Source organism: Drosophila subobscura, chromosome A (genome assembly GCF_008121235.1).
Source record: "Drosophila subobscura isolate 14011-0131.10 chromosome A, UCBerk_Dsub_1.0, whole genome shotgun sequence".
Classification (NCBI taxonomy): domain Eukaryota; kingdom Metazoa; phylum Arthropoda; class Insecta; order Diptera; family Drosophilidae; genus Drosophila; species Drosophila subobscura.
The window spans coordinates 606342-628936 of record NC_048530.1 but is presented as its reverse complement, the minus strand read 5'-3'; the positions used below and the strand labels follow the sequence as shown (position 1 = coordinate 628936).

Genomic DNA, 22595 nt, shown 5'->3' with positions numbered 1-22595 from the left:
CCTTGTATACTGCAAGCAGCTTATTTTCTATAAGTTGTTGAGTTTTGGACACAATTGCACTGCACGTCAGTGCAGAGATACTGGAAATGTCTCAACGTTATTATAATTGTACGATTGACAGTGCACTGTTACAAGTGTATTTCACAATTTCGCCCGCCCCTTCCGCCACCGAAAATCTCGAAAATCTGCTGTATTCACAATTATTAAGATAAAACAAAACTAAAAACGCCATTCGGTAGGGAAAGACCATGTCTATCAGATCACTGGAGGATTTAATTTGCAGTGGCTAAACCCACCCCCTCCCGCAGCTATTTTTTGTTTTTTGCACATTCTCTCATTCACTCACTGCTTTTGCAGTGTGCGACCTCTGCCTCTGCCGTGCCTCTGCACGTGTTGCAGTGTTGTAGATGTAGATGACAGATGAAGAAAAAATGTAAAATTTGATAAAAACCGCTAAGGTACAGATGTTGTACTGAGTACCGGGTATAAAAGTTGTAAGACGCGTAAGAAGCGTCTCACGCGTAATAATGATACGTTTCCTTCTGTGCCTTAAATACAACCGTTATTCCCCACAAATACAATAATACATAAATACATAATACATAATAAATACGCTTCGAGTACCGAGTATAACAAGAACGAACGAAACAGATCGATTAAAATTAACTTATTCAGTTCGTTCACTTGAGTGAATAGTTTTTTTGGTGCGTTCGTTCCTAAGCAACTCAACACTACTTCCGAGGTCCTGAATGCTACCAATGACGAGTCAGTCCTGAAAACCATCCTCTGTGAAATTTCCGCCGCTTTCACCGATTGGGTTCCGAAAAAAGGCTCCGAGCTGTTCCCCACAATATTTTGGCTCACCAACACTACAGCAAGGACTGCAGCTCTGTTAGCGCTATACGATTTAATTCTTTGAAGTCCGCCTCTCACGTATGTATGTATGTCTGTACATATGTATATACCCTCCTAAAAATATCGAGTCAATATAGCCATGTCTGTGTGTCCGTCAGTCTTTCCATCCGTCTTGAAGAAGGTGTGGATCTCAGAGACCATAAAAGCTACAGCAAAAAAATGTTGTATCCAGACTGTTGTGATATTAAACTGTTACTAGTGTATTTCAAAATTTCGACACGTCTTCTTTCACTCCCTCACAGCACGAAGGTCTGTGGCATCCACAGTATCGAAGATACGAGCAAACAAAACGCAGTTCCGTAGAGAATGGCTATTTCTATCAGATACCCGATTTAGGAGCACATTGGATAAACATTATAACTAGAATGCCCCAGTTTATGCTTGCTTACTCTCTCTCTCGGTCGCACACTCTGACTCGTGCAGTTTGGTTTTGGCGGAGGGGGATGAGCTAAAAGGGCATATTGGTGTGAGAAGTGATGTAGATGTAGATGACAGATATAGCAAAAATGTATCATGTTAAGGATGAAAAGAACATCTAATGTGACAGCTAGCGACTAGTGCTCTAGCTATAAAGCCTTTGCTTGCAGCACTAATAAATTAAAATAAAATCAAAGGTAAAATTCGACAGAAATACAAAATTCTAGGTACATTCATGTGTATGCATTTATGGAAAAATATATATACTGTCTGAGTACCGGGTATAAAATAAGTGGCGAGTTTGACAGCGTCTTCCAATGTTCCTCCTCATATTTTGAGGTAGTGCTGTTCAGTACTGATTTTTAAAACCAGCTGTAAAAAAAAAAAAACATAAACGAGAAGGGACGTGTGAGACGCTTCTTACACGTCCCAACTTTTATACCCGGTACTCAGTCAGTGTACCTGTAACTTATTGTTTTTTTTTATACCCGGTACTCGAAGAGGAAATAGGGTATATTGTATTTGTGCACAAAGTCGAAACGTTTCCGACCACATTAATTATATATATTCTTGCTCAGCATCAATAGCAGAGTCTATGTCTGTCTGTCTTGTTTGTCGGCTACCAAATTGCCACCAAATTTTGCCTCCAGACTGCTGTATGCTCACACTGAACCCAGTGCATTTCAAAAATTAACCCCGCCCCCCTCCGCCACAGCAAAAGAGCGAAAACCTCCCACAGCTACAATTTTGAAGATAAAAGACTTTTTTCGAATTTTACATTTGACATTTTACATTTTTTCTACACCTCACATCTACATCTACGTAACTTCTCACGCCAACACGCTCCTAAAGCGGGCCCCCCTCCCCTAGAGCCACACACTACAGATCCACGTCAGAGGCAGAGCCGCGACAGAGGCAGAGGCCGCACACTGCAGAAGCAGATTGTCAATGACAGAATGTGAAAAAAACAACAAAAGCTGCTGGACGGGGTGGGTATAGCCACTGCAAATTAATGTCTTTATTCTGGCTAAAATAATTATTCAATCTGATCCCAATTCGGTGATCTGATAGATATGGTCATTCCCTACGGAATAACGTTTTTAGTTTTCTTGTATCTTCAAAATTTTATCTGTGGGAGATTTTCGCCCCTTTGCGCGGGCGGAAGGGGTGGGGATAATTTTTTAAATACACTGGTTTCAGTGTGAGCATACAGCAGTCTGGAGGAAATTTGATGGCACTAGCTCTTATAGTCTCTGAGAACTAGCCGACAAACAAGACGAACAGACGGACAGACGGACATGGCGCTATCGACTCGGCTATTGATGCTGATCAAGAATATATATACTTCATGGGGTCGGCAACGTTTCCTTTTGTTCGTTACATACATCCACTTTGTGGACAAATACAATATACCCTATTTACTCTTCGAGTACCGGGTATAAAAAAGTTATTTTATTTTAAAAACTTTATGCCGTTGCTCCACTTTAATACCTGTGACTCAGTCAGTATATATACATGATCTTTAGAGTATTTAAAAGAAAGCAAGAGACATCCGTACACAACATTTATCAGAAATTCGTATCAATGTATTGTCGCAACTTTTTGGCATGAATTGAATTTAGCAAGGTTTTTATCAAATACAAATAATTAACAAGAAAGGTTTAGAGTTGCGTATATTTAATTACGACTTAATATGTACAAACAAAATGCGGATATTAAATGTATTTAAAAAGAAACAAGCAGTAGTTCTTCACATTGCATATACCTACAACCGAGTATGTTCACGATGCAGGAATAAACCAGCATTTCTTTCCGCACTAGCGCCGTTCTTCTATTTTGTTGCTAAAAAAATGCTGTCTGTAAATTGGGAGTTAATGTGTTCTGGAGTTATCGGCAAAGCTTAGCCACATACATATAAACGGAGATTAATCTCACCGTGTCGCAGCTCACTCCACCACTGAATTTCTACATTAGATATATTTAATGGTAGCTTAGAAGTTGGCTTCGATTAGCTCAAGTTTTTAGAAATTTTAATTTATTTAATATTGATCTTTATTCTAGTTGCTGTTTCTGTATAAAGTTCAGCTCATTTTTGTTTGAAGGGTTTTCTTTTGTTACTTGAGTTGCAGTTTCTGATGTTGATGCTGCAGTTTTTTTTTTTTTTTTTTTTAATATATCGTCTTTCTTTGTCTTAAGACACTGCTGTGGCCGAAACTAGCATCAATTCACTGGAATCGATATGATTCAATTGGAGTTGTTCCTCTTCAGCACGTAACTTGGCAGCCTCTTTCTCTTGTAGTTGTGCCTCTAGCTCCTCTATATTGCGAAAAATGCGAGCGTACTGAAAACGTTGTTGACACGCCTGCTGATATGCAGAGGCTTCTTTCCCACACTCTCCAAACACATCCCCGTCCTTCAACGCAGTGTAAACTTTGATGGCTTCCTGTAGAATTTCAAAATTTAGTGCCAAATTACCACGTTCTTGGTGTAATTAAATATTACCTCTAACCGTATTTTGCTCTGATTGAAGCTGGTGACCAGATTGATAGCGGTATCCTTTTTACTGGAATCGAGCTCGTAGAGACTACGAGCTCCCTCGTACAAGTGAAGTATGGATGCGTTGTGCTTGGCAATGAACTCTTCGTTAAGCTGCTGGACGGTCTTGCTGCCTATCAGTTCTTTCGTCGCCTTGTCAAGCACCTTCTGAACGTGCTCGTTTAATGGCTGCTGTTTAAAGGCGCTGGACAGCGACTTCATAAAACGAATAATACAGCTGTGGATCTCAGGATGCGCTATATTAACGACACGGGCACGCTGTATGGACTGAAGCATCAATAGCAGCTTGTTTTTACGATAGTAAACCTCGAAGGCCAATAAATGCGTCTCAATGCGTTCTTTGGCTAGCTGCTGCAACGGCTTTAGGAAGTCAATGGCCCTTTCTAATGGTTCGTCCGTTCGCTCCAACTTCTCTGCCACGAGCTCGTCAAGTTGCGGCGCGTCAGGATCTGTCTCCTGGCTAGCTTGCTGCTTGGATTTCTGATGCTGTTCGCGCTTCACTTGTGCTTGTGCAGCCTGTGCGCTCTCAAGCTCAGCTTTCTTTTTTGCCTTGCGCTGTTTGCTGCGCAGCTTCTTCAACTCAGACGGGGGAAGGTTTTCTGTTTCAGAGCAAAAATAAGTTTCATTAATTAAAAAAAGGAAGATCGCTTTGAGACGCTTCGTACGCGTCACAACTTTTATACCCGCTACTCAGTCAGTATATACACTGACAAGCGAAACTTTAACCGTTCAAGCTTCTCACTTCAACGGTCAGTATCTTCTCTTCAATTTGCCGCAGCCTCAAGATCTTGGTCTTGTTTTGATGGTGACTTATTTAAGTATGTGTTTTGAAAATTTGAAGACATTTGATAGTCCAAAAGAAATATGGTAATTGAAAATGGGAAAGAAGCCAAGTGTTACAGTATTGCACCGCGGTTACATATTAAACAAAAGATTGTATTTACAAATTGAATAATGTTTCCACTGGGCTTTATTATACCCGGTACTCGAAGAGTAAATAGGGTATATTGTATTTGTGCACAAAGTGAATGTATGTAACTCACAGAAGGAAACGTTTCCGACCCCATAAAGTATATATATTCTGGATCAGCATCAATAGCCGAGTCGATTGAGCCATGTCTGTCTGTCCGTCCGTCTGTCCGTCCGTCTTGTTGAGCACCTGGATCTCAGAGACCATAAAAGCTAGAGCCACCAAATTTTGCATCCAGAATTCTGTATGCTCACACTGTTACAAGTGTAATTCAAAAATGAGCCCCGCCCCCTTCCGACCCCGCAAAAGGGCGAAAACCAACCAAACCTACAATTTTCAAGATAAAAGAAAACTTGGCGAATTTCGTACCATTCGTCCTTTGGCCTCTCCCACAACTAAATAATTATATTTGGAGGATCTGATTTTTTGGTAAGCTACGATTTTACATCGAAATACTATTTTGCAAAAGTTTTCATATCGGAATACTGTAATGGACATCCCTTGACTAGAATTTTTGTTTTGAAATCGAATTTTTGACCAAAAAGGACATGTGCTCTGGGCCATTTTCTCATTTTTTTTTAGCAGCTAGACCAAAATGGTCGACGGCTCATGGGAGATCCTGTTTCAGAACTCTTAAACATTTTTCATTTCACATTATTCTATCAATTAACACCAAGTAATCAGGTTCATTTTCATAAAACTCCCCCAGAACATACAAATTGAGCCGCCACCGTGTGTGACGGTTTGAGGCACATTACTTCATATTACTTGGTGACTGAATTATGCAGTCATATTGTCCATCTGTTTCCGGCACCAAGTAATGTGAAGTAATGTGCTTCAAACCGTCATACACGGTCTCGGATGAATTTGTATGTTCTGGGGGAGTTTTTATGAAAATGATCAGCATCAATAGCCGAGTCGATAGAGCCATGTCTGTCTGTCCGTCTTGTTTGTCGGCTAGTTCTCAGAGACTATAAGAGCTAGTGCCACCAAATTTTTCATCCAGACTTCTGTATGCTCATTGGTATTGCTATTGTTATAGCCAGAATGATGGAATTCACTTGCACTCATTCATTCCAGCAGCATTTCTGTCTGTCGGACGCCGACAATACAGTGGTGGAGATATGCAAGGATCCCTCTGAGGCTTCTTCAGATAAATCTCCACCACCAGGCAGCAACGGCTGCCCTCTTACTCCGCTTGGAATCGTGCGGAGGCGACGTAATCCTAATCCAGGAGCCTTGGGTGGTTGGAGAAAGGTCTGTGGATTAGCGACGAAGGACTACAAGCTGATTGTACCAGCAAAGGAAGGTAAAATTCGCACCTGCATTTTAGCTAGAAAGCACATAAACATCTTTCTGCTCCACAATTTTAGCGAATGCGACAACACAGCAGCTAGCCTAGAGCTGCAAGGGACACACCTCAGAGTGGTGTGGTTCTACATGGCTCACGACCAAAGTGACCCTCCCAGTGACCTCGTCCGCAAGATGGCCAGCGAGATGTCAAACACAGGCCTACTGATAGGCTGCGACGCCAACGCCCACCATACCCAATGGGGAAGCTCGGACATAAATGTAAGGTGTGAGTCACTTTTCAGCTTCATCCTAAACTCTAATCTGGTCCTTTGTAATCAGGAAACAACCCTACCTTCTTTATAAAGAACTGACAGGAGGTCATAGACCTTACCCGGGTGTCCCATAGCATACTAGGCTTAATTAAGGGCTGGAGAGTCCTAGATGAGCACTCCTTCTCCGACCATAGGTACATGGAGACGATAATATCTCTCGAATGCCCAATAGTTATAAATAGTTATAATAGTTATATCAACCCCAGGAAAGCCAACTGGGAGATATACTCTAAAACCCTAGAAGAACTTCTTCCCCCAATAGCACCAACATGCCCTGATACAAAAGACGACCTTAACAGCCATGTAAATAGATTCACGGAGGCAAAGTATTGGAATATGCAGACAACGTTGTCCTAGTGTTCACGGGAAAATTTTCCCAGACGCTCTGTGACCTCATGACCACAAAACTTGCGCGAGTGTCAGAATGGACAAGATCGTGCGGATTGGGTGTAAATGCCTCGAAAACGGAACTTGTACTATTCACTAACAAGTACAAAACTCCGCCACTTAACCCCCCAACATTAAACAAATGCAGGTTAACCTTTAGCAACAGAGCCAGTTACCCTGGATTGGTAATAGTAAGGAAGTTAAATTGGAACCTAAACACGAAAGAAAGAGTGAAGAAGGCCACTATGGCTCTATACACCTGCAAAAAAGCCATCGGACTAAAATGGGGCATGAACCCACGTATAGTCCAATGGAAATACCAAGCTGTTGCCAAACCAATACTGCTCTACGGAGTCACAGTATGCTGGCCGGCTCTGTCAAAAAAGACAACCACCGCTCAACTGGCAAAAGTCCAACGAACGGCCACTCTTTGCATCAGTGGCGCTCGCCGCACCACACCAAATGATGCACTAAATGCCATCCTATGCCTGCAGGGGATAGACCTTGCAGGGGAAGAACAGGCAGCAAGGGCAGCAATACGTCTGCGAGATTCGGACCTATGGACGTCACAACCATATGGTCACTCAGCGATCTTAAGGGACACTAATATAGTACCTCATAGGACTGATTATTGCGTTCCCAGAGAGTACACAGCCAACCCCTTCGAGGCTATAATCCCCCCCAGAGAGGAATGGCTCGAGGGCACACCTGGCCCAACGGGGTCCATAAACATCTTTACAGATGGATCCAAGCTAGACAACAAAGTTGGCGGAACAATCTACTCCGGGCAACTAAATATGAGGCATTCCTTTCTCCTTCCAGACCACTGCAGTGTCTTCCAAGCGGAAGTCATTGCTGCAAATGAAGATGCCTTCAAGAGATCTCAGTCGCGGGTACTCACCTAAATATCTATAGTGACAGCCAGGCGGCACTGAAATCACTAAACGCGATTTCGTCGAATTCGACCTATGGGTACTACCAGCACTATGGGTAAAAAGCCCGAATTTTTGGCATTTATTTAATTTATTTTGGGTAAAATATTTGAATGCGACTTAACTTTTCTGATTCCTAAATACCCACATAGAACAAAACTGGTTTTAGAAGATTTTTACCTAGTACCATATGTTTTTTGAGCGCTTTTAACGTCGGCTGATTTTGAGATGCTTGGACTTGTGAAAAAGTGCGGGAAAAATTGAGCAACTTGCAGATGTAATTGTAGCTCGATTACAAAGTTTATATACAAGCAAAAATATGGAAATGACAGGTCGAGGTATTTAAATTAGTTGTTAATACATGTTTTTGTATAGTTGTGTGTTGTTTTTTAATTGTCCAATGTTTTGTTCGTGTGTCTTTTTAGCTTGGTACTAACAATTGCACGTGTTTTCCATGGAATATTACTTTTGCACAGCACACCACTGCACAGAAGTTCAAGTTGCTTGTTATTAACCAAATATTATAGAATCACGTGGTGTTAATGCTTTATGCCCGTTTTTGCCCCTTTTCGAACCATTTTAAATTTTGGAGATGCTTATGAGTTTACTCATGCAGCCGCTGCTGGAGGTCTGGACCAACAACAATCGTGAAGTAGACGCAATAAAAAGTTGTAATTTAAAGAGTATTGACAAAAACTGACCAACTAGAGATACAACTTTTAAATTTCAAACGAAAATTATCCAATTTATTGCATAGTTAAACAAGTACTAAACGAAATTCAATTGTATGTTGGAACGATTCCAATCAAATTACTTTTAACCAAACAATCATTCAATCAGTCAATGAAATATATTTTTTAAAAGTTCTAAAATGTTTTAAAGGATCTTTGATCATAATTAATCGTTTGAATACCTTTTTTTATATTAAATACGACGTAAATGGGTTCCAGTTTGTATGGGGGCGGGCGGTAGGCGGGGTCCAACTGACTACATTTGTTTTCGAAATTCTACTTTAGTCTAACGAACATTCATGCCAATTTGTAGAGCTCTAGCTCTTTTGGTTTGGTAAATGCCAAACAAAAGTGGCTTTTTACCCATAGTGCACAGTGGCAAATTGTCGCAAATCTCTACATGAGATGGCAGGGCAATATGTTATTAGCCTAATATGGGTGTCGGGACACCAGGACATTGAAGGCAACTGCATAGTAGACGAGTTGGCCAGATCCGGCACTACACTCCCCCTTAATCAAGATAAGGAGGAAATACGTATGCCAATGGCCACTTGCAAGCTACAAATAAAAGAGTACTATACCCTGCAAACAAACAACAGATGGCAAATGGTCCCAAGATGTCGCATCACCCGACAAATGTGGCCTGACATCTCGAAAAAACGCACCGCTGAACTATGCAAACTAAGCAGACATAGATGCAGCGTAGTCATTCGCTCTCTCACAGGGCATTGGCTGATAGGCAACCACGCAAATAGGCTGGGTGCCCACTATAACGACTTCTGTCGCAGCTGTAGAGACGAGAATGAGGAGGAGACAGTAGAACATCTGTTCTGCTCCTGTCCGGCTCTCAGTAGAAGGACACTAAGATATCTAGGCTCACCTTTTCTTAACGACATTTCAGAAATGGCTCCTATTGGCCCCAGGAAGATAGCAAACTTTGTGAGAGCATCTGGATGGGAGCACTGCTGACACCGTGACAAATGGGAGGAGAAGAGGAATTAGATCCAAGCGGAATCACAACGGGCCGAAACCGGCCTAAGTAACCGCCTCAACCTAACCTAACCTAACACTTTTTTTGAAAAATTAAAAATTTTAAAAAATCGCAACAGTAATTTCTTTTTTTTTGGTCAAGAACAAAATGTGTTGTAGTGGTGCTATTATTTTTTTCGCAACTGTATGTAACCTTAGTGTGATACATACAGCGGAGAGCAATGATGAGTACATGTTCACATTAACTGACTTTCGTCGCCCATAACTTCTAAACGCATAATGCAAACGTAACCAATTTTTTTGTAGATATCAATCACTCTATCCTTAACAAATAGGCAATACCAGAAAAATACAAATGTAAAGCTTTTAAATAGCGAAAAATAAAAAACTAAAAGAAAGTCGCATGTACTCATTTATGCACTTTTCGTTGTTTTCACTTATTTAATATTTCAAAATTTTCTAATCAACAATATGCCTGCAAATATTTTTTTGGCTATATTCTAGTAATACTAACATCAAATTAAGACATTTCTCATAATAATCGAAGCAGATTTCATGAATTTATTAAATAGTGCCTATGTTGTACCTGAGACAGAAAAAAACAATATCTAGAAAATTTAAATATTATTGTGTAGCTTACTGAAAATGGCTATACGACAGCTAATACTGCTGAAAAACATGGCATTAGTCAATCGGTGGTGATCACAGTGGAAAAGACGCGAAATTTTGTCCCGAAACAGCAAAGACAAGGTCGCCCTAAGGCGCTAGCAGGCCCAAAGGCCGCACTTATAATGTCGCAGTTTAGTAACAAGGACTTTCTGAGGCCCAAAGAGGTTCTTTTCGCATAATACTATCAATGTTGTTCTAGATGGCTAAGTATGGCCATCGTACCACCACCTGAAACATCCTTACACCATTTTACATCTACCGGCATGTTTCATGGTTTGCTTGATATGATGTCCTTAAAGCCTTTTTTCGGACTTACGCTAACATTACTGTCACCCATATGATTATTTGGACTCATCAGACCTGATAACACGTTTTCAATCATACGTGGTCAAATTTGTATGCTAATTTGAAAATTTCGGGTTTGCTTTACCATTATTTACCTACCACGTGAAAAGTGCCGGTAGATGTAAAATGGTGTAAGGATGCTTCAGGTGGTGGTACGATGGCCATACTTAGCCATCTAGAACAACATTGATAGTATTATGCGAAAAGAACCTCTTTGGGTCTCAGAAAGTCCTTGTTACTAAATTGCGACATTATAAGTGCGGCTTTTGGGCCTGCTAGCGCCTTAGGGCGACCTTGGCTGTATTAGCTGTCGTATAGCCATTTTCAGTAAGCTACACAATAATATTTAAATTTTCTAGATATTGTTTCTTCTGTCTCAGGTACAACATAGGCACTATTTAATAAATTCATGAAATCTGCTTCGATTATTATGATAAATGTCTAATTTGATGTTGAATATTACTAGAATAACAAACAAATTTAACATCAAATCTGCAGGCATATTGTTGATTAGAAAATTTTGAAATATTAAATAAGTGAAAACAACGAAAAGTGCATAAATGAGTACATGCGACTTTCTTTTAGTTTTTTATTTTTCGCTATTTAAAAGCTTTACATTTGTATTTTTCTGGTATTGCCTATTTGTTAAGGATAGAGTGATTGATATCTACAAAAAAATTGGTTACGTTTGCATTATGCGTTTAGAAGTTATGGGCGACGAAAGTCAGTTAATGTGAACATGTACTTATCATTGCTCCCCACTGTATGTACATACATATGTTATACAGTGGCGAGCATTTGTGGATACTTGGTTAACACTTTTCAGTGTTTAAACGCCTGTAAAATCTGTAAAAATGATTAAATTCTTCGGATTTTGTTTGTAATAGATTCTTTAGTTATTTGACAATTAACCAAAACAATAATTAAAACAAAAAAAAAACTGGCTTCATTAAAAATTTTTATTTTTTCTTCAAAAAGTCAATGTATCCACTTTTGCACGTTTCCAATTTTTTCAATTCATAAATTTTTCAAAATGTTTTGTGGAAAGACCCTTAGCATTCATCACTCTCAAAAATTGCTTGGGTATATTCTCGACTTAATTTTTTTTTTTAATTTTAGATTAGCCTTTTGGAGACCAATTTAAATTTCTGATTTTGAAGATTTTAATTGTTCTAGCCCCATACTGGAAATCACTTGCCAGCAGAACTGGAACCCGAAAAAATTGGCTAAAATCGAGATAAATTGTCGCAAAAATGAGAGTTTTCATTTAATCTAGTAGTCTACTCAACGAATATATCTAAATCCCATTAAAAATCTACGTGATTTTCTTTAAAAACGAATGGAAAAATATGAATCCGCACCAAAGGGAACGCACGACCCTTAGGTCCGTATGCAAACCAAGTGGGACATAATATCTGGCGAGGACAAAATTAAGTCGAGAAAATACTCAAGCATATTCTGAGCGTGATAAATGGTAAGGGTCTTTCCACAAAAGATTTTGAAAAATTTATGAATTTAAAAAATGGGAAACGTGCAAAAGTTGATACATTGACTTTTTGAACAAAAAATAAAAACTTTTAATGAAGCCGATATTTTTTAGTTTTAATTATTGTTTTGTTTCATTGTCACATAACTAAAGAATCTATTAATAAATAAGAACGGACGTGTGAGACGCTTCTAACGCGTCACAACTTTTATAACCGGCACTAAGTACTACATCTGCAAATTTTACATTTTTCTTCATCTGTCATCTACATCAACAACACTGCTCACGCCAACACGCTCCTTTAGCTCTCCACCCTCCCCGAGAGCAACACACTGCAGAGTCATGGCAGAGACGCGGCAGAGACAGAGGCAGAGACGTGTCAGAGGCAGAGGCCAACGAATATATCTAAATCCCATTAAAAATCTACGTGATTTTCTTTAAAAACGAATGGAAAAGTATGAATCCGCACCAAAGGGAATGCACGACCCTTAGGTCCGTATGCAAACCAAGTGGGACATAATATCTGGCGAGGACAAAATTAAGTCGAGAAAATACTCAAGCATATTCTGAGCGTGATAAATGCTAAGGGTCTTTCCACAAAAGATTTTGAAAAATTTATGAATTTAAAAAATTGGAAACGTGCAAAAGTTGATACATTGACTTTTTGAACAAAAAATAAAAACTTTTAATGAAGCCGATATTTTTTAGTTTTAATTATTGTTTTGTTTCATTGTCACATAACTAAAGAATCTATTACAAAATGAGAACGGACGTGTGAGACGCTTCTAACGCGTCACAACTTTTATAATCGGCACTAAGTACTACATCTGCAAATTTTACATTTTTCTTCATCTGTCATCTACATCAACAACACTGCTCACGCCAACACGCTGCTTTAGCTCTCCACCCTCCCCGAGAGAAACACACTGCAGAGTCATGGCAGAGACAGAGGCAGAGACGTGTCAGAGGCAGAGGCCTCTGCCACTGCGCGAAGCAGAGTGTGAATGAGAGAATGTGCAAAAAACAAATATAAGCTGCGGGACGGTGTGGGTTTTGCCACTGAAAATTAATTTCTTCATTGTGGCCATAATAATGCTCCAATCGGATCCCAATTTGGTGATCTGATAGATATGGTCATTCCCTACGGAATTTTTTTAGTTTTTAGTTTTTAGTTTTTTTTTATCTTTAAAATTGTAGGATGGGGAGGTTTTCGCTCTTTTGCGGGGGCGGAAGGGGGCGGGCTCATTTTAGAAATACACTGGTTTCAGTGTGAGCATACAGCAGTCTGGATGCAACATTTGGTGGCTCTAGCTCTTATAGTCTCTGAGAACTATCTGACAAACAAGACGAACAGACGGACAGACGGACGGACGGACAGACAGACATGGCTCAATCGACTCGGCTATTGATGCTGATCAAGAATATATATACTTTATGGGGTCGGAAACGTTTCCTTCTGTGCGTTACATACAACCGTTATTCGCACAAATACAATATACCCTATTTACTCTTCGAGTACCGGATATACCAAATCCGAAGTATTTACAAATTTTTACAGATTTTACAGGCGTTTAAACTGAAAAGTGGTAACCAAGTATCCACAAATGCTCGCCACTGTACATATGAATGTAACCTTTTCATTTTTACGAATTTTAATTTTTTAATTTTTTCTTCATCTATCACCTACATCTACAGTGGGGAGCAATGATGAGTACATGTTCACAATAACTGACTTTCGTCGCCTATATCTTCTAAACGCATAATTCAAACGTAACCAAGAAAGGCCTTGTAAATTTCTTGTTCCTCATTTGAGACATTATAAGTCTAGCTTTTGGGTCTGTTAGGGCGACCTTGGACTTGCTGTTTCGGGACAAAATTTCTCAAATTTTCCACTCAGATCACCCCCAATTGGCTAATGCCAAGTTTTTCAGCCGTATTAGATGTCGTATAGCCATTTTCAGTGAGCTACACAATAATATTTAAAATTTCTAGATATTGTTTCCTCAGTCTCAGGTACAACATAGTCACTATTTAATAAATTAATGAAATCTGCTTCGATTTTTATGAAAAATGTCTTAATTTGATGTTAGTATGACTAGAATATAAAAAAATATATTTAACGTCAAATATGTAAGCATTTTGTTGATTAGAAAATTTAGAAATATAATCTAAGTGCAAATAACGAAAGTGCAAAATTGAGTACATGCGAGTTTTTTTATTTTTTTATTTTTCGCTATTTAATAGCTTCACATTTGTATTTTTCTGGGATTGCCTATTGGTTAAGGACAAAGTGATTGATATCTGATGAACATGTACTCATTATTGCGCCAAAATGTATATCACTTCACAGAACACGTCACCCTCCCCTAGAGTGTGCGAGCGAGAAAAAATGACAACAATAAGCAGGCATAACAAGAGCACTGCAAACACAGGTTACGCTCTAAAGGAACATATTTGCAACGCCAAGTCAATTGCAGTTATTCATTATTTGTATACATACGTATTTAGATGTTTATAGCCGTTTAACCCTTTCGTCCTAAATTTGTTTAAGAAATATATGAGGATAGAAAGTATACACAAAATCAATTTCTTTTTTTTGGGGCAAAGCATCTTAATGAAGTCTTAAGTTTGAAGTAAGGGTATGTGCGCTTAGAAGCAACACAAAAATGCCAAACGTCTCATGCTCTAAAAATGAAAAGTCGAGAATAGATACACGCATTGTCATCATGTATGTAAGTGTCACCGCACACATGAAATTACGAATCAGACTTGAAAAGGAAAAACAAAACTTTGTTTTTGCGAGTCGCTTTGCGTTCAATGCTCAAGAGAGCCAAACGCCAAACTCCCTCAGCCGAAGGCATTGGCACCAAGAGCCGAAGGCACTGGGAGCCAGTCCCCTATACCCTTTATGCAGCCAGTTTTAAGTCAATTTGCAGCCTCTGACAGACGAACAGACAGACAACGCTATATCGACTCGGCTATTAATACTGATCTAAAATATAAACGTTTCCTTCTGCCTGCTAAATTTTTCGACCGTGTTTGAGTCCAACTTTTGGCTGCATCAAATAGATTCTCAAAATGGCAATGTTCTTTACAGCCAAGATACTTCAGTTATGTACAAAATCGAACCGCTACCTCTAAAAAAAAAAGCATTAACAAAATATAAGTTATTAAAAATTCTTAGAAAAAAAAAAAAAAAAAAACCATAACTCGTTAACAAATTTAATGCCTCAAATCTATTAGAAAGAGTACGTTTGATTCCTTGAGGGAAAAACAGTTCGATTTTGTCAGGTAGTGTTATTAGTTTAGCGGTTTCAACATACCAATGTCAATCTCTTCAATGGCTGCTTCCGACTTGAGAGGTTTATCGTACAAACGTAGGTACACCTCGATGGCGCATTTAGAAGCCTTGAAGTAGAATGGATGTTGGCGCAGGACATCCTCCAGTCGCAACAGACCGACGTAAGCCCGAAGCGTCATCTTGCGCATGCAATATGTATGAAAATCAAATTGATCCTCGACAATCTCGGCAAAATGGCGCTCTACTTCGTGGCACTTTTTTAATGACTCGCCCCAGCGGCCCATCCGTTGGTAAGCTAACGCACATTCCGTTTGGAACCACATGCACTGCATCTCATTCAGATTATCCATTGCAGAGACCCCCTCTCGGGTAAATTTCGCACAAATTTCCTCCGCCTCTTGCACCATGTTAGCGCGCAGCATGTACTTTGCGCATTTCGAATTGATGTACCTAATTAAAATAATATAGCAAGTTAAGTGACATAATCAAGGAGCATAACAACTAAATGAGTATATTACAGGGGGCGGCACGGCACGGCTATTTATTTTGCATAAGAAAAGGCGTTGCTGCTTCTCTGCCACTCACGTGTACGTGTATTGCAGTGGTTGGCACCAATACAATGTTCCACTTAAAAACTTTTGAATGTGTGCGTGCCCCACTTGTATATGTATATTCATTATATAAGCCAAATCAATTTCAGGTTACAAACTCAATTCATATTGCTTTTTAAGGCTTTTAGGATCGAGTTTAACGTTGAATTTGTCTATGATTAATGAAATGAGATTCCTACCGATCCGCTGTATCCATACTCTGAGCCTCCTCCAGCCAGACATAAGCTTCAACAGCATCGCCGGCATGCTTGAAAATACGTCCCTTAGTTATAAGAAGTTCGATCAAAGTAGGCGTGTGGTCGATGGCGACATTAATGTACTCCAGGGCCCGATCAGTGTCCCGCATGTAGTCATAGTGCTGCGCCAAGAACAGAGCCGTCCACACAAGCGCAGAGGCCGGCTCAACGGGCGCACCAGAATCGGCATCCTTGCGGGAGAAGTGGCCAGAACGTGACAAATTCTCAAAGTAGTGCAGCGTGAGTTTCTCAATAACAGACGCTTTTTCAGACTCCTGATGCAGGGTGCGCACGTTAACAAAAAGTGGCGGAATGCCCTTGCGAAGGCCTCGACGCAAGTACTCGTCGGCTACCGTTCGGAACTCCGAACCAGTTGCAACGTTCAACGGCAGACGGCGGGGGCAGAGCGCGCGTGGGTACTTCTCCTGGAACTCACGGTAAACGGCAACGACAGCGCTGGACTCTGAGACCTGTCGAGCGGACAGGTATTGTTCGTAGTAGAGTACGTTTTCGGGATTGCGACGAATCAGCGATTCAAAAATGGGCACCGCCAAATCATGCTGCTGCAACTGTATGTATAAATCGCCCATTGTCTCGCGCACGGCCAACTTATCCACAATCTGTGCGTTATACTTGATCAAATGGTCTAGGGCCTGTTCCAGTCGCGATGATTCGATGAGTATCTGGTTCTGATAAAGAAGCAGCTCCGAATGGCGATAGTCGTGCGCCTCCTGCCAGCGGAGTGGGATGCAAAATATGGAAATTGGGAAACAGATTATAAGAATTGAATTAATACATAGGTAGTTTGCTTTTACATACAATCGATGTCTGAGACTGACTAAACGTTTCCAAAATGTTGTTGGCCATTTCGTAGTCCCTTAGTAGATGATAGCTCATGGCAAACCCAATCCAGGAAGCGTGTTGAGAGGGCCGTAAGGTGAACAGATGATGACGGGTCTCCTTGTACCCCTCCAGATCGCGCATTTGTATCTGAAGCAGCGACAGATCCTTCAGAATCTGCAGATTGTCTCTTTCCCACTTAAGGGCATTGCGGTAGCACTTAATGGCCTCGTCATATTTCTTATCACTCCTCTGGAGAAGCCCATAAACATGCCAGCAGACATGAGAGCGTAGATCATTCCGCAGACCCAGGCGCACATACTTGTATGCCTCTTCGCGTCTCCCCAGCCCATTTAGAGTGAGCCCTTTCATGGCCAGTGTCTCCCCATGTTCCATGTACTTTGGGTTTGATAGTATTTGCTTTGCCAGCTTGAGGCCATTTTTGTACTGCTTTAGTTCGTAGCATTTCTGGGTAAAAGCAAAGAAGCAAATAGTAGTAGCATTGGTACATTAGTCAAAAATAGTTTATACCCAATGAAAAAGTTTGAGGTTATGCGACCGACGAGAACACCAATATAAGACCATATTGCAAAGTGCATTATAAGCTGCGGATTTGGGAGTTCGCGCTTCCCAATTGGGAATATACATACAAACATATGTACATACATACTCATGTAGCTGGTTGGGTTTTAGCTTTAGCTATTTCCACAGTAGTGCCTAAAATAGGCACGCCATAAAAAAGCACATGGATGTTAATGGCAAGTGTTACAGACGGAAGCCGGCAAGGAATTTTTCGGCTGGCAAGAGGGTGGGAAAAAATTGGTTTATAACTTACCAGTAGCTTTCGGAAAAGCGCACCCTCCTTGGGGGGCAGTGGATCACTGGAAGGCATCTCTAGAATTCTTCTTCTTCAGCTGCTGACGGTTGTCTTGCCTTTTAACCGAACTAAGCTTTGTTGTTGGAAATGATAATTCTTGGACGTGGCTCCCGGCTGAAGAAATTTAAGAATCCGTTAAGTAATGCAATTTTTTTACAACAAAAATACGCACACACAGCGAAAAAAAACGTTTGCTATTAGGTGTAGAATTTCTAACTTGATGGTGAGACAGCAACACACCAGGAACTAGAAATTTGGACATGCACACGGCATGGGCGAGTTTCCCTGTGAATGACAATGAACAAAGGCGATGTGATTAGATTTCGATTAATTCTCTGAATTATCAATTAATTTTGAACTGTAGCGGATCAAATCTAAAACACCACGCAACATAAAGGAAACATTACAGCTTTATAACATTTATCCATTTCAAAAATTCAATGGACGGGAAAAAGAGTTGGTTTGGTCTGCTGATAAAAGAGTGTGTTGGAGTGAATGGTGTAGTGGTAATGGTGTGGTGAGGGGGGGATGCGGGAAGAGAGGAGGAAGTGTTAATTTTAAAAGAAGAAGAAATAGCCTCAGAACTTGTTATGTAAAACGTTGGATTATTAATTAAAATTACCCTATATCGTGAATTTCATGGAACCGGAAAACAAAAGTTAACGTCTTCAGTGTTTTCCGCTTTGTCTCTGCTCACATTTAAATGAAACTAAACCACAATATAACACAAAAATGACCACAGCTAACAGAAATGAGCCATTCACCATAGTTGGTTTCAATCAGCTGTCGCCATCCGCCTATCGATAACTAAAGTGAACAATATCGATATGATCAAAACCTTGTAGAAGAAACCAGAATTTAACAGCAACAGCATGAGTTCTTTGAGCCGAATTGGGGTTTTCGCTAGTCATGCCGGGAAGATGGCCGGATTTGGAGTAAGTGTATTTTAGTTTTACGTCAATCTCTACACTTTAATGGGCTTCTTTTCTGGTACATACGTAGTTGCAGCAAGTGCGAACAAAGTATGCCGACTGGAAGATGATCCGTGATGTCAAGCGACGCAAGTGCGTCAGTGAACATTCCGAAGATCGGCTTCGCGTTAATTCACTTCGGAAAAACGACATACTGCCCATTGAGCTGCGAGAAATGGCCAATGCCGAAATTGCTGCTTTTCCCCGTGACTCTTCATTGGTCCGTGTTCGCGAACGCTGCTCACTTACGTCACGCCCGCGAGGAGTTGTCCACAAATATCGCCTCAGCAGGATTGTGTGGCGCCAATTGGCAGACTATAACAAGCTCTCCGGTGTGCAACGTGCCATGTGGTAGACACTAAGTGAACATAATATTATTTGTTTGTGTTAACCTTTTATACAAAAAAAATTAATACATGCACATATGCACATAATAGGCTCTGCACACTGTGCCCATCCAACGGAACGTTGGGATTTTTTGAAAGATGTGAAACTTCTGTTCACATTGGCACCATCCATTAATAAACAGCAGATGCTCATATTGGTTTGTTTGCAAATTTTCTACTTTCGTTCGAACCTCTCCTCATCCAATCGCGAGCCCAGCCTCCTTGATGGCCTGTTCAATCTCTATGTAGACGTGGGAGTTTTTACGGGATCCACGCAGATCTTCAATATTCTCCAGCCAGAGGTCTATCAGCAAGCCCTCCATCTCCAATGACCATTTCTCCCTGCCACCTGCTGTTCTCTTTGTTTCTGCAATATTGACAAATATTAATATTATTTTGTAACAACAACAAAACTAGAATATATATATTTCTTACCACCGCAATTTTCCGATCCTTGTTCCATTTTTATACCCGGTACTCGAAGAGTAAATAGGGTATATTGTATTTGTGCGGAAAAAAGTAACACACAGAATGAAGCGTTTCCTACCCCACAGAGTATATATATTCTTGATCAGCATCAATATGCGAGTCGATAGAGCCATGTCTGTCTGTCCGTCCGTCTTGTTGAGCGCCTGGATCTCAGAGACTATAAAAGCTAGAGCCACCAAATTTTGCATTCAGACTTCTGTATGCTCACACTGATACAAGTGTATTTAAAAAATGAGCCCCGCCCCCGCAAAAGGGCGAAATCTACAATTTTTAAGATAAAAGAAAACTATTCCAAGATAACCATTCCGTAGGGAATGACCATATACATATATCAGATCACCAAATTGGGATCCGATTGGAGCATTATTATGGCCACAATGAAGTCCCGCAGGTTATATTTGTTTTTTGCACATTCTCTCATTCACACTCTGCTTCGCGCAGTGGCAGAGGCCTCTGCCTCTGACACTTCTCTGCCTCTGCCGCGTCTCTGCCCTGACTATGCAGTGTGTTGCTCTAGGGGAGGGTGGCGAGCTAAAGGAGCGTGTTGGCATGAGTGGTGTTGTTGATGTAGATGACAGATGAAGAAAAAATGTAAAATTTGAGGTGCAGATGTAGTACTGAGTGCCGGGTATAAAAGTTGTGACGCGTAAGAAGCGTCTCACACGTCCCTTCTCGTTATTTTTGAAAACTTCCGCTCCACTCTGCGACAATGTTGAAGTGGTTTGTTGTTGGTTTTCCTCTCCTTGCTTTCATTTTCGCAGTGATTTTTATTTTTTCGTTGTGAATGCCAATTATTTATAATTGTTTTTGTTTTAAATAATCGAAAAAATATCGCATGGGAACGTGCAAATTAGGAACATCGCAGATGGATGGTGGAATAACTGGGAAACTTTCGGAACGGCAAAACCTTATGGACCATCCCAGAAAGGGATGGTGGATGGTGCCAAAAAAGGCGGGTATCCAGCACCACAAAAAATGCTAGCCAACAATTTTCTATATATTTCTTTTGTGAGTGGAACGTAACTAACACAGGCACACGAATCACCTGTGTTTTGTAAAGGCTGGTATCCAGCACCACAAAAATTCGAGCCAAACATTTTCTATATATTTCTTTTGTGGGTGGAACTTAACTAACACAGGCATACGAATAAGCTGTGTTTTGTAAACATGTTGTAACAAAAAGGGCTGGTAGTTGAATTGAGAATGCATTTGGCATTTTCCAATAATGCATATGGCTTGCTAAACGTCCATTATTGCCAAAAGAGCACAAATAATAAATAATTCATTTATTAATTTCAGTAAAATGATTTCATTTTCAATTAAGTCATGGCAGAAGTATTTTTTAGAGTCCGACGATCTATTTCGACTCTCTTTTACTTTTTTGAGCGCACTTGTTTCCTCCACCTCCACCTCCTACACAACAGAAATAACTGTCAGCATATATGTCTTGCCTGTCTACCAGCTGTTCTCTCAGTCCACAAACGCACTTCATATCGATATATCGATACAAATCTGTTTATTTTGTCAACGTTGCTGGATACTCAAGAAACAAAAAGTCGAACCAAACATTTTTGGCTCGGTGGTTTTTATATGAAGTTTGGCAGAAATTTGTTGTTTTTGTGGGATGCATACCAGCCTTAAACATCTAAATATGTATACAAATAATGAATAACGGAAATTGACTTAGCGTTGCAAATATATTTGCCATTAGGGTATTCAGGGTCACGGTGTGAATAGACATGGGGCTTTGACGAAACGGGATGGAAAAATGTGGAGTGTTTGCTGGCACTTCGGCTTCTTTGTACATGTACATACACATACATTAACACTTGCACTTTTTTCTCCTCATTCGCATCAGCAACTCAAGAGTTGTTACAAGTGTATTTCAAAAACGAGAAGGGACTTTTGAGACGCTTCTTACGCGTCACAACTTTTATACCCGGCACTCAGTACTAATTAATTTCTTCATTTTGGCTATAATATTGATCCAATTGGATCCCAATTTGGTGATCTGATAGATATGGTCATTCCCTAGGGAATGGCATTTTAGTTTTCTTTCAAAATTTTAGATTTGGGAGGTTTTCGCACTTTTGCGGGGGCGGAAGGGGGCGTGGCTCATTTTTTAAATACACTTGTAACAGTGTGAGCATACAGAAGTGTGGATGCACAATTTGGTGGCTCTAGCTTTTATAGTCTCTGAGATCCAGGTGCTCAACAAGACGGACGGACGGACGGACGGACAGACAGACATGGCTCTATCGACTCGCATATTGATGCTGATCAAGAATAAATATACTTTGTGGGGTCGGAAACGTTTCCTTCTGTGCGTTACATACAATCGTTATTCGCACAAATACACTATACCCTATTTACTCTTCGAGTACCGGGTATAATTAGCCCCGCCCCGCGACCATGGCGAAGTTGTAAGACGGCAAAACAAGCACCCTTCATTTCCAAAATTGAGAAGTTTCCTGCTCGGCTCGACCCAGTGGAGCAGTACTTGTTCCCAAAAGGAAAACAACTTAAAACATTTTGTTAACAGACCAGCCACGTCTGTTACTTGGCAACATAAAGTTATTTGAATTCGAATAAGTTCAATAAATGAAAAATGCAACTAAATTGAATATATTCCCAGTCATCTACAAATATTAATTTTTTTTAATTGTTTTTTGTTCGACAGAAAATTTTGTTGCAAGAATTTTGAAGTTTAGTACTCAGATCAGTAGAAAAACTATTCCAGAAAATTAAGCCGATTTAATACTTCCGTCGCTAAGCGAATGATACAAATGGTTTTATCTTTTGTCGACAGAATCAAAAAACGATATGGATATTATAATTTATTAATCTTGTACTCGGTACTC

The 22595-nt window shown here is 40.2% G+C and overlaps 3 protein-coding genes across 5 annotated transcripts; 2 read left to right on the top strand and 1 right to left on the bottom strand.

The window, feature by feature from the left end:
* Window positions 1-3216: 3216 nt before the first annotated feature.
* LOC117889583 (N-alpha-acetyltransferase 16, NatA auxiliary subunit) lies at window positions 3217-18652 on the bottom strand. Of its 2 annotated transcripts, none has more exons than XM_034793989.1 (8): window positions 18511-18652; window positions 18061-18173; window positions 17847-18002; window positions 16991-17479; window positions 16115-16902; window positions 15347-15774; window positions 3835-4487; window positions 3217-3775 (listed from the first exon to the last, which is right to left on the bottom strand). In XM_034793989.1, exons 3-8 carry the CDS (start codon window positions 17901-17903, stop codon window positions 3524-3526), a joined length of 2667 nt encoding a protein of 888 aa, XP_034649880.1. In that variant the 5' UTR covers window positions 17904-18002; window positions 18061-18173; window positions 18511-18652; the 3' UTR covers window positions 3217-3523. The 2 variants fall into 2 exon arrangements, with proteins under 2 accessions (XP_034649880.1, XP_034649881.1); XM_034793990.1 differs by lacking the exon at window positions 18511-18652 and adding an exon at window positions 18296-18321.
* LOC117889585 lies at window positions 5235-8103 on the top strand. Its single transcript, XM_034793993.1, has 2 exons — window positions 5235-6167; window positions 6232-8103. The coding sequence occupies exons 1-2, from the start codon at window positions 5873-5875 to the stop codon at window positions 6258-6260; spliced, it is 324 nt and encodes a 107-aa protein (XP_034649884.1). The 5' UTR covers window positions 5235-5872; the 3' UTR covers window positions 6261-8103.
* A 19-nt stretch (window positions 18653-18671) lies between the features above and the next one.
* LOC117889584 (28S ribosomal protein S14, mitochondrial) lies at window positions 18672-22320 on the top strand. 2 transcript variants are annotated; one of them, XM_034793991.1, is made up of 3 exons: window positions 18672-18823; window positions 18891-19239; window positions 22309-22320. In XM_034793991.1, exons 1-2 carry the CDS (start codon window positions 18761-18763, stop codon window positions 19212-19214), a joined length of 387 nt encoding a protein of 128 aa, XP_034649882.1. In that variant the 5' UTR covers window positions 18672-18760; the 3' UTR covers window positions 19215-19239; window positions 22309-22320. The 2 variants fall into 2 exon arrangements, with proteins under 2 accessions (XP_034649882.1, XP_034649883.1); XM_034793992.1 differs by lacking the exon at window positions 22309-22320 and having other exon boundaries at window positions 18891-19688.
* Window positions 22321-22595: the final 275 nt, after the last annotated feature.

Coding starts and splice junctions, on each gene's coding strand:
- LOC117889585 (XM_034793993.1), top strand. CDS start 5,873: ATGCTCATTGGTATTGCTATTGTTATAGCCAGAATGATGGAATTCACT. Junction 6,168..6,231: donor GATTGTACCAGCAAAGGAAG/GTAAAATTCGCA, acceptor CCACAATTTTAG/CGAATGCGACAACACAGCAG.
- LOC117889583 (XM_034793989.1), bottom strand. CDS start 17,903: ATGCCTTCCAGTGATCCACTGCCCCCCAAGGAGGGTGCGCTTTTCCGA. Junction 16,903..16,990: donor GTCAGTCTCAGACATCGATT/GTATGTAAAAGC, acceptor CTCCGCTGGCAG/GAGGCGCACGACTATCGCCA. Junction 4,488..15,346: donor CATTGAAGAGATTGACATTG/GTATGTTGAAAC, acceptor GCTCTGAAACAG/AAAACCTTCCCCCGTCTGAG.
- LOC117889584 (XM_034793991.1), top strand. CDS start 18,761: ATGAGTTCTTTGAGCCGAATTGGGGTTTTCGCTAGTCATGCCGGGAAG. Junction 18,824..18,890: donor GGAAGATGGCCGGATTTGGA/GTAAGTGTATTT, acceptor GTACATACGTAG/TTGCAGCAAGTGCGAACAAA.